Source organism: Hypanus sabinus, chromosome 5, assembly GCF_030144855.1.
Source record: "Hypanus sabinus isolate sHypSab1 chromosome 5, sHypSab1.hap1, whole genome shotgun sequence".
Classification (NCBI taxonomy): domain Eukaryota; kingdom Metazoa; phylum Chordata; class Chondrichthyes; order Myliobatiformes; family Dasyatidae; genus Hypanus; species Hypanus sabinus.
Window position 1 is genome coordinate 159,435,630 of NC_082710.1, and position 12,034 is coordinate 159,447,663.

The window sequence follows — 12,034 nt, forward strand, 5'->3', positions numbered from 1 at the left end:
AATAGACCGTAAAATATTCGGTATCAACTTTGGTATCGCTTCTATGGCAAGCATGATGCTGAAACGGTGGTGGTGAATATCGCGAGGTAAAGGGGCGATAAATGAGACAGCGCAAGTTTTTCATATCAGCGTTGTACATTTTCACTCTGTCGAGGTTATTTAACCGAACTAACCCAAGTGTTCTTTAGTTCAGGGAGTTTATCTCCTAAATCCATTCTCGACCACATTACCAACCCAGGCTCTTTTCCCTTTACTAATGTATTTGCCAAAGCGAAACCTATCGTAAATTACTGAAGTAGTTCCTCGTTACTCGTCCTTCTGGTCGTGTTTATCAGAGTAACTTTACTTTAGAAAAGGCGAATTCGACTTCCTCAACTACTAATGGACAACTTATGACAACGGCAAAGGACTGGAGGCTTTTCCATCTGTACAGAGCTGCGCTGTTTTTCCTCGTCATAATCCTCTTCGTGATCTCGTTGGTGCTGTCGATGACAAGGAAACAAATGGGTAAGTGAAGGATTGCGCGATGAAGCTATCAGAAAGTGATAAAGAACGAAAGATGATACTGGGCGATAGGAATGGTATGGAAGAAGGCGAATGGTAGGTCTGTGGGAAACGGGAAGGCAAGCGGCGAATTGAAGACAGTAGGTTCTTATTGTCCAGTGATGAATGCAGTAAACGGTATTAAAGTACAAACAAGAAGGACGAATTTAGGTTATTATTGAGGTTTGAATATTGATCTGTTTCTGGTATCAATCTGATTAGATTAACCAATGATTTTGAAATAGAGTTAGGAGATATTGTGGCCGCAAGACCATTAAGAGATGGGGTATTCTTAGTGCCTTTTAATGCTAGTAAGTAATACAAAAGAGCATTTGGATCAAAAGTTGTGGGAACCAGGAATGTAAAGCGCAGGATTACATTAAACGGCAGTGGTGTTGGGGCATAATGTCTGCAATGCCGTTAAATGTATCCATGGATCATGTTAAAAATAATTCAGTCGGGGGAAAAGCTCAGAAGGGCTTCGTGGTGGCAAAAGAACAAATAGTTTATCGCTTTTGATTTAAAAAGATGGGCAAAAGTCCCCTGATAAGAGTGAAGTTAGGCTATACGAGTAATATGGTTTCAGACTATGTGTCGCCCATCTGAGAATTTTTAATTGTAGAAGTGTGGCTATGTAGCAGCTGTGAGAAATGGTAAAAAGCCACGTCGTGGAGAACATGATTATGGTAATTGTGGAGCTGGAATTAGGCCAAAATGTATCAAAGGTGGAGGAGAGCTTTGCTTATGCAGGGTGTCCTGTATATGATAAACCTCGAAAAGTGCAGCGTGGGCATATCATATGCAGAAGTTCTTCACAAAACAGGTGTCAGTGGCAATAGGATCTATTAACATCCAGAATACAGATAGGTTACAGTCAGTATCTGAAGTGCAGGATTTTATAACATTGGATTCGTTGACTCTTGATAAACTAAAATTAGTTAATTTATAGTAGATGTGGTATATTATACTGCAGAAGCTAAAAACTGGTCAAAAAATAAATTTACAGCGGCAGAAGTACCTGAAGATGAAAGACTTAACACTAAAGATTATTAAAAGAGCTTAACCAGGAGTGTTAAATAATATTCAGTTTCAATGAAGAGATCATGATGATCTCTGTTTTTCGGTTTTAAGTTTTTTTTTTCTTTTTCCTTTTATCAGAATGGAATGCTATAATCTGGTTAGGTAATGGTCAGCGCATTTTAATGCTCATTGTACTATGTGGGGTTGTAGTGACACAATTCTGAAAGGGAAGTTGGAGGAAGAATTTCTGCAAGAAAATTATTTGGTGTGCTTGAATGATACTCTTATTTCTATTTGTTGCGTCATGATTTTCTGCAGTCACAAATGATGGTGTCTGGCACAGCGGGCCAGGGAGCATCTCTGTAAGGAAAGGAACCGTCTCAGCCCAAAAAATAGACAAAACATTTCCCCCATAACTGTTGCCTAAGTCACCAAGATAGTCCAACATTTTGTGTGCATTCATCTAGATTTCCAGCGTCTGTTGTTGCTCTGTATCATCGCCTTCTGTAGGACTTGTATAGGATTCACTTAGTTTTCAACTGAAACACTGCACAATGTCAGAAGAAATTCTGCTGATGACTAAACTGTCTTGCGACAGGTTGTAAAGCAGACGCAACAGAAAAGATTGACCATTCTAATGGAGCTTCACGCGAAGAGCTGGATGAGGTAAGTGGGCAATGAACTGGAAAGTGGTCAAATCACTGACAAAAATATAATCTGCATTTCACTTGTGTCTAGTATTTTGGCCATTATTGAAAGAATCGTGTCTTCATTCTAGGCCCCAGTTTGCGAGATGGACTAGTTTAGTTTCGGAAAGTCTGAAAGGTCTTAAAGTGATACGGCAGGAAAACAGGCTTGTCACCAACCGAATCTGTAATGACCACAGACAATCTACATTCGTCCCAGTTTGTTTTCTCTGTCCATATTCTCATTAACTCTTCCTCCCTCCACCCACTGTCACTCACATACATATGGGGAGAAATTTATTGTCATGTTCTGGTCCAAAGTCCACATTCTGGTTCATGGTTCGGTCAATGGACTCTGGACTCCGGGTGCTCCGGCTGTCCCTTGTTTCAGTTGGACTGAATCACAAGCACCTGAAGTTCATCTTGGGGGCTGGGTATATAGGTGGCCCTGGGATTGACTGTGGTTGGGGGGTCGTCTTGTCAAGACTCCCTGGGAACAAATGGCCAGTGGAAGGCTAGAACAGCCACTTGCCATCTTTAGAAAAGCGTTGGAGAACCATTGCTTCTTGGAGCCTTGCTGTCGGTAGTCGGAACGGTCATTGTGGTATGGATTCGGCTGTTTCCCGGGCCAGCTGGGTGGCCGTCAGCCGCTTCGAGCTAGGTAGGGATCCGGTTGTTTCCGTAGCTAGCCAAGTTTGCTGGCCGTAACTTCGACTCGGAGCAACCCCGATGCGGAGATGGAACTGTCTGTCATTCTTCGGTGTTTGTCTCTTCCTGTCCTCGCCTCCGCGGGGAAAGTCAGGCCGTTCTGCCGTTACCCGACGGATGGACCTGCCTCACCTTGGTGTGGAGTGAAAGTTGAGTCCCGGCTTGACGAAGGATAAGTCCCAGCTCTATGTCTATGTACTACCCAGTCTCATGTTAGCGTCTTTTTAAAAAGGAGTCCCGGCTTGTCGAAGGATTAGTTCTGGCTCTATGTTGATGTATAGTTCCTAGTCTGCCTCCAAGCTCCAGACTCTGAGTTACCCAAGCCTTAAGCTCCAAGAACCCAAGCCTCAAGCTCCAGGAACACAAGCTCCAAGACCCCAGCCTCAAGCTCCAAGACCCCAGCCTCAAGCTCCAAGACCCCAGCCTCAAGCTCCAAGACCCCAGCCTCAAGCTCCAAGAACGCAAGCCGTAAGCTCCAAGAACACAAGCTTCAAGACCCCAGCCTCAAGCTCCAAGAACCCAAGCCTTAAGCTCCAAGAACCTAAGCCTCAAGACCACAGCCTCAAGCCTCAAGACCCCAGCCTCAAGCCTCTGGCCTCCAGACCCCAGCCTCTAGCCTCAAGACCCCAGCCTCAAGCCTCAAGCCTCAAGAACCCAGGCGTCGTCACGTCTTTGCCTGGTTTGAGGTCCGAGCCCGAGTCAAGAACCAGGTTCTGGGTCCTTGTCCAATCTCAGGCTCCTTCTTCCCAACCCTTGGCCCTGGTTCTTCTTCCCTAGCCTAGTCTGCGACCTGCCCCGTCCTTTAATTTTGTCCAGTCCTGTTCCTAGTACTTCAGTGTCTGGGTCCGTGCCCAACGCCCCCTTATAGTGGTCAATATAACCAGCCATCTACACGTCTTTTAGAATGTGGACTAATGGCAGGAAACCAGAAGTATTGATGGAAAACTATGTAATCATAAGAACATAAGAAATAGAAGTAGGCCAAATGGCTCGTCAATCGTCCTCCGCTATTCAATAAAATCCTAGCTGATATGACTATGGACTCAGCTCCACCTAACTGCCTTTATCCCATAACACATAATTCCCAGCTATAGGTTTAGATTATGTTTTGTTAATTACCAAACACAAAAGATATTCGCCATATACGTTTGCGTGTATTAGGAATTAGGTAGCCTCTACTGTTCCCCTGAGCAGAGAATTCTATAGATTCACTTGAAAAAACAGTTTCTTCTTACTTCCATCCTCCATTGATTTCCATGATATAATCTCTCTGCATTGGTTAACGAATCCTACATACATTAGACCTACTGCATACAATTTTATCTTAAGGATAAGTTTTTTTAGGTGACACCTGATGGAATGCCTTCTGAAAGTCCAAGTATTCAAAGTCCATCTGTTCGCTTCAATGCATTCATTTAATCCTCAAAATATACTCCAGTAACTTTGTCAAACAGGACCTTTCCTTCTATGATGCTATGGTCTTAGAGAAACGTTTGTATCTAAACATCTTGTTATTTCATTAATGATAGCTTCAAATATTTTCTTGACTACCATCTATAGGCCAACTGGTCTATAGTCACCCTCCTTTAGCCTACATACTGTTTGTTAAACGGTCGTGTGACTATCACTGACTTCAAATCTTCCAGAACCTACCTGGTGTCCGGAGAATTTTGTAAAATTCCCTCAAACGTCTGCTATTAATCCCGCCATTAGTTTCAGCACCATAGGATTCATCCGTTCAGAACCAAGGCACGTATAAACCTTCTGGCCCACTTGTTTGTTCATCGCCTCCTTAAAATGACAGCAATTGTATTGTGGTCTTGCCATACAATCATATCCATCACATCTCCTTTGGTCATGTTTGATGCGTCATTCCCTGTGAAGACTAATACAAAGAGAAAGGCAGAAAGAACATGGAAACTCCACACCGCAGAACTGAGAGAGGGGTGGAGACAAGTGGACTGAAGCTTTACAGCTGCAGCATTGTGCCACCCTAAACCAAATCCCAGTGCTCTTCTTCCCAATGTGAATGTCAACCCTGGAGAAATCAACACTGATGCTATAAAGGAACTCTTTAGGCTTCACTTTTAGCATGTGTGCATTCTGGTCATCTCACTCCAGAAAAGCTTTAGAGGTGTTGAAGAGAGCGCAGAAATAGTTTACTAGCATGCTGTCTGGATTGGAGGACACATGCTACTTGGAGAGGTTAGACAGCTTGACTTGCTTTCTCTGGAATGTCAGAGGTTTATAGGAGTTTTTAAAGTTATAAGAGGCATATATCAGGTAGGTGCCCAAAGTCCGTTTCTCACACCAGAAATGTTAATTTCTGGAGGGCATGCATTTAAGGTGAGAGGGAGAAAGTATAAATGGGATATGAGGGGCAAGGTTTTACATAGAGAGTGTTTGATGCCTGGAACTCTGGGGCGTTATTAGGTATCAGCTATTTTAGTGATGTAGGAGGCCGTTAGATAGACAGGATAATGTGCAGAAAATGTGCTGGGCATGAAGGAATTATAATATACAAGAGACCATCAAACCCGAATGAGTCAACGGCGGTGGAAGTAGACAAACAATTTGCTTTGTTCTTGCCATGTGGCTAAAGAAATGGAGGGTGCATTTTGAGAAGCAGCTCCGTAAATTCATTTTTTTTTCCAGCTGTCTAGTTGACTGCTTTTGGAATAGTGCTATATAGTGAATGCCCTGATGCTCCTAATAACCTAATGAACTAGAGATTATTTCCAAATGAGAAGGTATTTTTGAGCTGTTTCTTAGCACGAAAGGACATATAGGTTTATGAATATGAGGAGTCTGTGTCTAACCTGACGAACTCGAGCATGGTCCTGGCTGATTCAGAACAACAAGGCATTGTTGTTACCTGCAGAAGAGTAACGATTCGATGCTTGCTTGGACGAGTATAAATGGGAAACTGATCTGCATTAGCAAGTTAGAAGAAAGCGAAAGAGTTAGAAAGATAACGGTTGAACTGAAAAGGAAAGAACATAATAATGAACAGCTTCAAATTGAAGGCGGCAATAACTTCGAATAGGTTAGGGGCCGGGAGATGAAAGGCCAATCACTTGCCACGGAAGGTCACTAATTAATGTATAGAGAGGTTTCAAAGCGGAGGAGTGGTTTGAGTACGCATGGTTACGGAGGAAATAGTGGAATTCGTGCTTTCTGCTGTTGACCTGTTTTTAACCCGGTTACCTTGATATCAGTTCAGAGATGATAAAGAGCAAGCTTTGATTACCCAAGAGTTGCGTAGTGTATTGTCTAACCTAGACAGGTTGATGATTGGTGAAGAGAATGCAGCGTTCCTGGGTGCTCTTCAGAAAAGCATAGAGTCTTCGTATTCTGTTGAACACCCACGGGAACAGGAGGCTATTTAAATGAAAAAAAAGGAAAGGGCAAGAAGAACCCAGGGACTCGGAGAATTGGAGATATTGCTTTCACATTTTTTGAGAAAATGGCCAGATTAGGACAAGTGTATAGGAAAGGTTGAAAGTAGAGGATGAGCAACCCTGTGCATGTCTTGTGGAAAACAATTAGTGAACCGAATCCAAAGGAATTAGAAGAGATCTGAAGGAAAATAAAAGTTATAATGAGATGAGTGCTGCAAATCAAATTGAAGTGCAGAGAGAAAACCAGAAACTGATAGGAGACATGTGTAAGTGGATGGGAAGAGTTTGCTGGAGGGGAACCAAAGAGCTGGAGAGAGAGAGATGAGAAAATAAAATAAAATTCTGATGGCGCATATTCAGGCAAATTGAATGAACGTCAGTCAGTTTCAGGTTCATTGTGAACACGTCAAACGAGTAAATGGGAAACGTGAAGAGGACTGTAAATAGAGCACTCAGAAATGTAAAGGAATGGAAACGTCAGTGTTAGGATTTACCGATTGCTATGAATGCCGTGGAACTATCGGTGCTTGAAGAGAGAGGCCGTGCACCGTTCTTCAAACAGATCGAAAAGCTGAAAGGTGAACTGTCAGATCAGAGAGGAGAGATGTGTGTATTTGCTCTGGGTACGGACGGTGATAGTGATGTAGATTGGGGTGATTTTGCTTATGAAGGGTCATACTATAATAGTTAGGACGATGGGGAAAGTGGCCCGCCACTCACTGGATTTTTCCATGATGGTGTCCGTGGTAACAGGGAGAGTTCTGGAGACATCAGAAACATGGGAACCGTTTGGAACACCGTATATTACCCGTTTTGACGAGGTAGAATTCAGTGTTTTAGCTGCGAATATTCCAAAATGCGGACTGAGCGATGATCCTCTAGGACATCTCCAGTGCATCAGCAGCAAAGGATAATACATTATAACGCACAGATTGACAGCAGGGGTCCCATTGTGTAGCACGCCTATTATAGGACGGAATTCACAGAAGAGGAAGCCTCTCTTTGACGTGCAAACAAAACAGAGGGAGTTGGAAATGGGACAAGAGGTTATGAGTTCAGTACACCAGCCGAGACCTTTTACAATTCCGAGATTTGTAAGTCTATATGATGTTGTCGGTTGAGCCAGATCATCAATTCATCGAATTCCGACAGTTCTAAGTAAGTTAGGGTGATATCATAATAACCTGCGTAAACCTTTTCAAGCCAACTCGAACTCCTCTGGTAGTTGTGGTCTATAAGGCTCTTTGTCATAGAATGCACTGGGTGGAGATGTCGTTTTTAGATTTATATTTGAGGCAATTGATGGTTATGAAAATGAAGTGGCAGTTGTCCCGTCAGATGGGCAGCCGTTTTTAGTTTGCACCTGGAGGCTAACGATAGTTCACTTCATACTCAGCATCGAGGAGGGAAGGTTAAGAGAAGTCTTTCTCTGCATCACCTAAGTCAAAGCAGAAACAATGGATAAGAAACTGGTACGAAACTGCATTCATCACCAGGTGTTCTTGAAACAAAGCGGGAAATTGCAGGGTTAAATGCAGAGGAGATATCTGATAATTAGGTAAGTACGGAAGCTGCTCTTGATGTTTTTCTTTCCAGGTATTCGGGAATAACTGGTGTTGGAATGCAATTATTGAGTTTCCTCGTGAGTATCGTGGCTCTATTGAAAGTCGCATGTACAATAAAGTGTATTACGTGTTGCCTATTTGTATATTGAGCTGGATAAATGAAAGGTATGAAGACGATGGTGGCAACAAATGGTCTATTCTCAATATACACGGAGAAGTCTATTTCCATTCAATCAGATGCCATGGTGATAGACTGCGTGAATGTGGGAGGTGAAATTCGCAAATAAATTTGTGATGAACTCAGAACAGATTTTGTAAAGGAAATGAGACTGATATCTGTTTATAATCGTGGTAGAGTAACGGGAATATGACGAAAAGATGGGAGTACTAGGATAACGGTGGGAAGTCATATTTTTTATGGTCTTGCTAAAGTGGGAAAAAGCTAATATCTCAAACACGTGCATTATGGTACTGTTGAAGTGGAAACAAATCAGAATGAGATAATTGGTTAGCATGTGCCATAGGCCATTCAATCCCAGTTGCTCTGGAGCGCAAAGATCATCCCTATAAACTTTACGCGATGATGCAGTCGACCAAAACTGATACCACAATCATTGCCGTGCCAATTGTTAATATTCCTTTGTTTGGTGAGATTCAGACGGTTGTAAGGGGAGCAGGACTTATATTAGGAGAACTGTAGAACAAATTATTCTACTAGCTCTATATAGACATCTGCACGAATTGCTCAACTTGACATCACTCCAAAGTCCCAGCTGGTGTCGAATAAGCCTTTAGGATTCTTTCTAACGTGCATTAATTGATAATTTTTACTCACTCTGAATTTAAAACACGAGAGAAGCAATGAGAAAGGCTTATTAAACTCATGGGATTAAGAGACACAGCTGGAGTTTACACTGTAAATACGCTAGAGAATGCAGAGCTGATCTCACAATTGTATTCTGTGCAAAAATGAAAACAACACATTTAAATTGGAATTATCAGTATATGGGGAGAGTTAGCAATTACGGTCGATAACAAGTGTATGTAGTTTAAAAATGCTCCAACTTTTGTGCCCCTTGGGAAATGTGAAATTTCTGATTATTGGCAAGAGTGCACAATAAACCAATCAGCACGTCAAGAATGCTGTTTGTACAAACTATGCTTCTTGGTTTCTTTTAAATTGGAGAACATGGTACAATTAGAGATTCGCAGGGTTCCCAAATGCATTTCGAATGAAGAGTTAAAGAAATGGTTTGGTACTAACACCGGGCTCTCACTTTCGGGGATTCACCTTGACAAATCACCTCTGTGGTAAATGTAAAAATAGGTCTGGAGCACTGTATATTGGAGCTTGCCTTCATATTCCATACCACAGCAACAACCGAACAACACATTATGCAATGTTCATAATGTTGGGAAATATAATTAATTGAGTTTATATTTCACTTACTAATCCTTTTACGTACGCTATTAAGTAGAGATAATCTACGAAGGGGGCAAATCTGGCTTCCTGTCATTACAAACAAGAATATGGATTTTGCCCGGAGGATTTAGTTGAGATTAGAGTAACCGATTGTGGGTTTGTTTCATATAACAATTATTCTCCATCTATTTTGACAGGCAATACCAGGACGTTCCATAAAATTTCTTTGGTGAGTGATACTTATTAAACTGCTACTTCTAGCTCTAATTACAAGAGGTGTTATTTAGTTTGCAGTTCGATTACTCGAATGTTGTGGTTTGCAATATTTTGAAAAATTGCATTTTGACTGGGAATGTTAACCAAACCATTGTAAAAAGAAAAATGTATTCAACTGAATGTACTACATACAATATGTCAATGATACTGCAGATGGCTTACATAGATATAATCCTATTGCTCGTTAACCTGTCACTTATTCTACTGCAGAATAGTTATGAACCAGAATGCAGTTGTTATCAAACGATGGGATGAACTATTCAAAACTATTAAAGATCAAGTGGATTTAGCTGATGTTGCTTTGCAGAATCTATCTTTTTGGTTCAAATTTTGGAACTGTGGTCTAAATATTATTGTAGGAGTCGTATTATTTTACATGTTATTATTATTCTTCTCTTCGTTCTAAAGATTATTCAAAGTATTATCCTGATTGGTTTTCGATGGTAACTTAAACGGCGTTAGTGCTTTTGTGTAAAATAACATTCCCCATCAGTCTCTTGTAATTTTTTTCTGACATTATACCACGATGTTATCTTTGAGTATTATGTACTTCTATCTAATATTTTATTAACTGCTGTTAAATGCCCAATATATGCTATGAAATTAGATATACTTTATCATGCTTCTTTGATACGTTTTGTACTGGTAATATATATTTAAATATGCTAGAAATTTGATGTTACTTTTTAATCTAATCTTTTTAGTCTAAGGTATTTTGTTAGTATGTTTATCAGTATTATTTAACACCCATAAATGAAATTAGAAGGACGATGATGCCCAACATCTTCGGAAGCAACTCTATTGCTCTCTTTGATATCTCTTTTTTTCCGTTTTCAATTCTATATTGAAGACCTCGTGTTACATGCTGACCTCGGACCTCGGTGCTCGCTCTCGGGGCCTCATGACCGACTGCTTTTCGACAAGCCAAAGATCCGACCTTGAAGACTAGTACGCCTTCAGTGTGCCTGAGGCGGGCGGATTCAAGGTCGGTGCCGACACCTGATACTTCGTGGGAGACGGAAGATCGTAGGCAGCCAGCTGGCTGCTGGCTGTGTGCCCGGAGACCCGAGTTCTTTGGGGACAGATTACTGAAAAAGCGACGGAACACCATAAAGCAGCGAATTGCTTTGTCTCCCCTGTCACTGTGAAACAGGGACACTTCTTTTTTCCCTTTAGAATAGAGAGAGAGCCTGCGGAGGGTCGTATTCCGGTGAACGTGTAATCTTTGGGGTACTGCAAGTCTGTGTCTTTGTTGATGATTTGCTGCACGCTTGAGTGCTCGATGGGACCTGCTGATGCTTTTTTGCTGGTGGGGCAGTTGCTGCTGCGTGTGCGTGGAGTGGGGGGGGAGGAAGCTGGGGGAACTTTGGGTTTCTAATATTTAACTGTCTTTCATTCTTTGGGGCTCGCCTCCATTTTTGTGAATGTTTGCGAAGAAAGAGAACTTCAGCATGTATATTGCATACATTTTCTTGACATTAAATGTACCTTTTGAAGCCTATTGAATGCTATATATTCCTTTTATACTGTATTAACTCAGACATATAAACAACAGTGTGATTCCCAGAAATATCTGTCGATTAAATAGGTGGAGGCGAGAGAGATGTTAGCCATAGAGAAATTAAAATTTGGAAGGAAGCATCAAATTGAATGGGTAAAGAACAATAGAAGCAGACAAAGTAGATGTTCTTTCTGTGTGTTTGGAAAATCGTGTTTGCCATTTTGTGAAATTACTCTGTACACTTAAGTTTGTGAACTGTTTGATGAACTGACTCTTGCTCTGGTATAATTTATTCAAAGTAATTCAATATGGAACAAGGAGTTTCTGCCAATGATCTGCTAAACTTAATACACCTGCTCACCTAACACCCATCAGCCTCCACGTCCAGCACATAATTTTCTGTAATTTCCGCCTTCTCCACAGGGATCCCACCACGGTGCACATCTCACGACTCCCCACCCTATCTCCCTATCACGTTCTGTTTTCCACGGGGATAGTTCCCAACGTCACTCCCTTGTCTATTCGCCCCTCCCTAATGATCTCCCTCCAGGGACTTATCCTTGGAAGCAGATTAAGTGCCATACTTGCCCTAACACCTTTTCCCTCAGGACCATTCAAGACCTTAAGCAGTCCTTCCTGGTGAGGCAACGCTTCAGCTGTGAGTCTGTTGGGGTACAGTATCAGGTGCTCTCGTTGTGGTTTCCTGTATATGGGAGGGACCCGACGCTGATTGTAAGACCACTTCACCAAGCACCTACGCTCTGTTCGCCAGAAAACAACCAGGATCTCCTGCTGGGCATCTATTTCACGTCTACTTCCCATTCCTATTTCTACATGCCAGTTCCTGGCCTCGACGACTGTCACAATTAGGCCGCATTCAATTTGGAGGAGCAACACCGTATATTCCTACT

The 12,034-nt window shown here is 41.9% G+C and overlaps 1 protein-coding gene across 1 annotated transcript in view; it reads left to right on the forward strand.

Annotated features, from left to right (window-relative positions):
* The window catches only part of LOC132394801 (carcinoembryonic antigen-related cell adhesion molecule 3-like), a 28,758-nt gene extending 17,830 nt beyond the window's left edge, over positions 1-10,928 (forward strand). Inside the window, exons 6-8 of the mRNA XM_059971208.1 lie at positions 352-507; positions 9,544-9,575; positions 10,473-10,928. Of these exons, the coding sequence (XP_059827191.1) occupies positions 352-507; positions 9,544-9,575; positions 10,473-10,571 (287 nt within the window). The 3' untranslated portion in view covers positions 10,572-10,928. The remainder of the gene's footprint in view (positions 1-351; positions 508-9,543; positions 9,576-10,472) is intronic.
* The last annotated feature ends 1,106 nt before the right edge of the window (positions 10,929-12,034 follow it).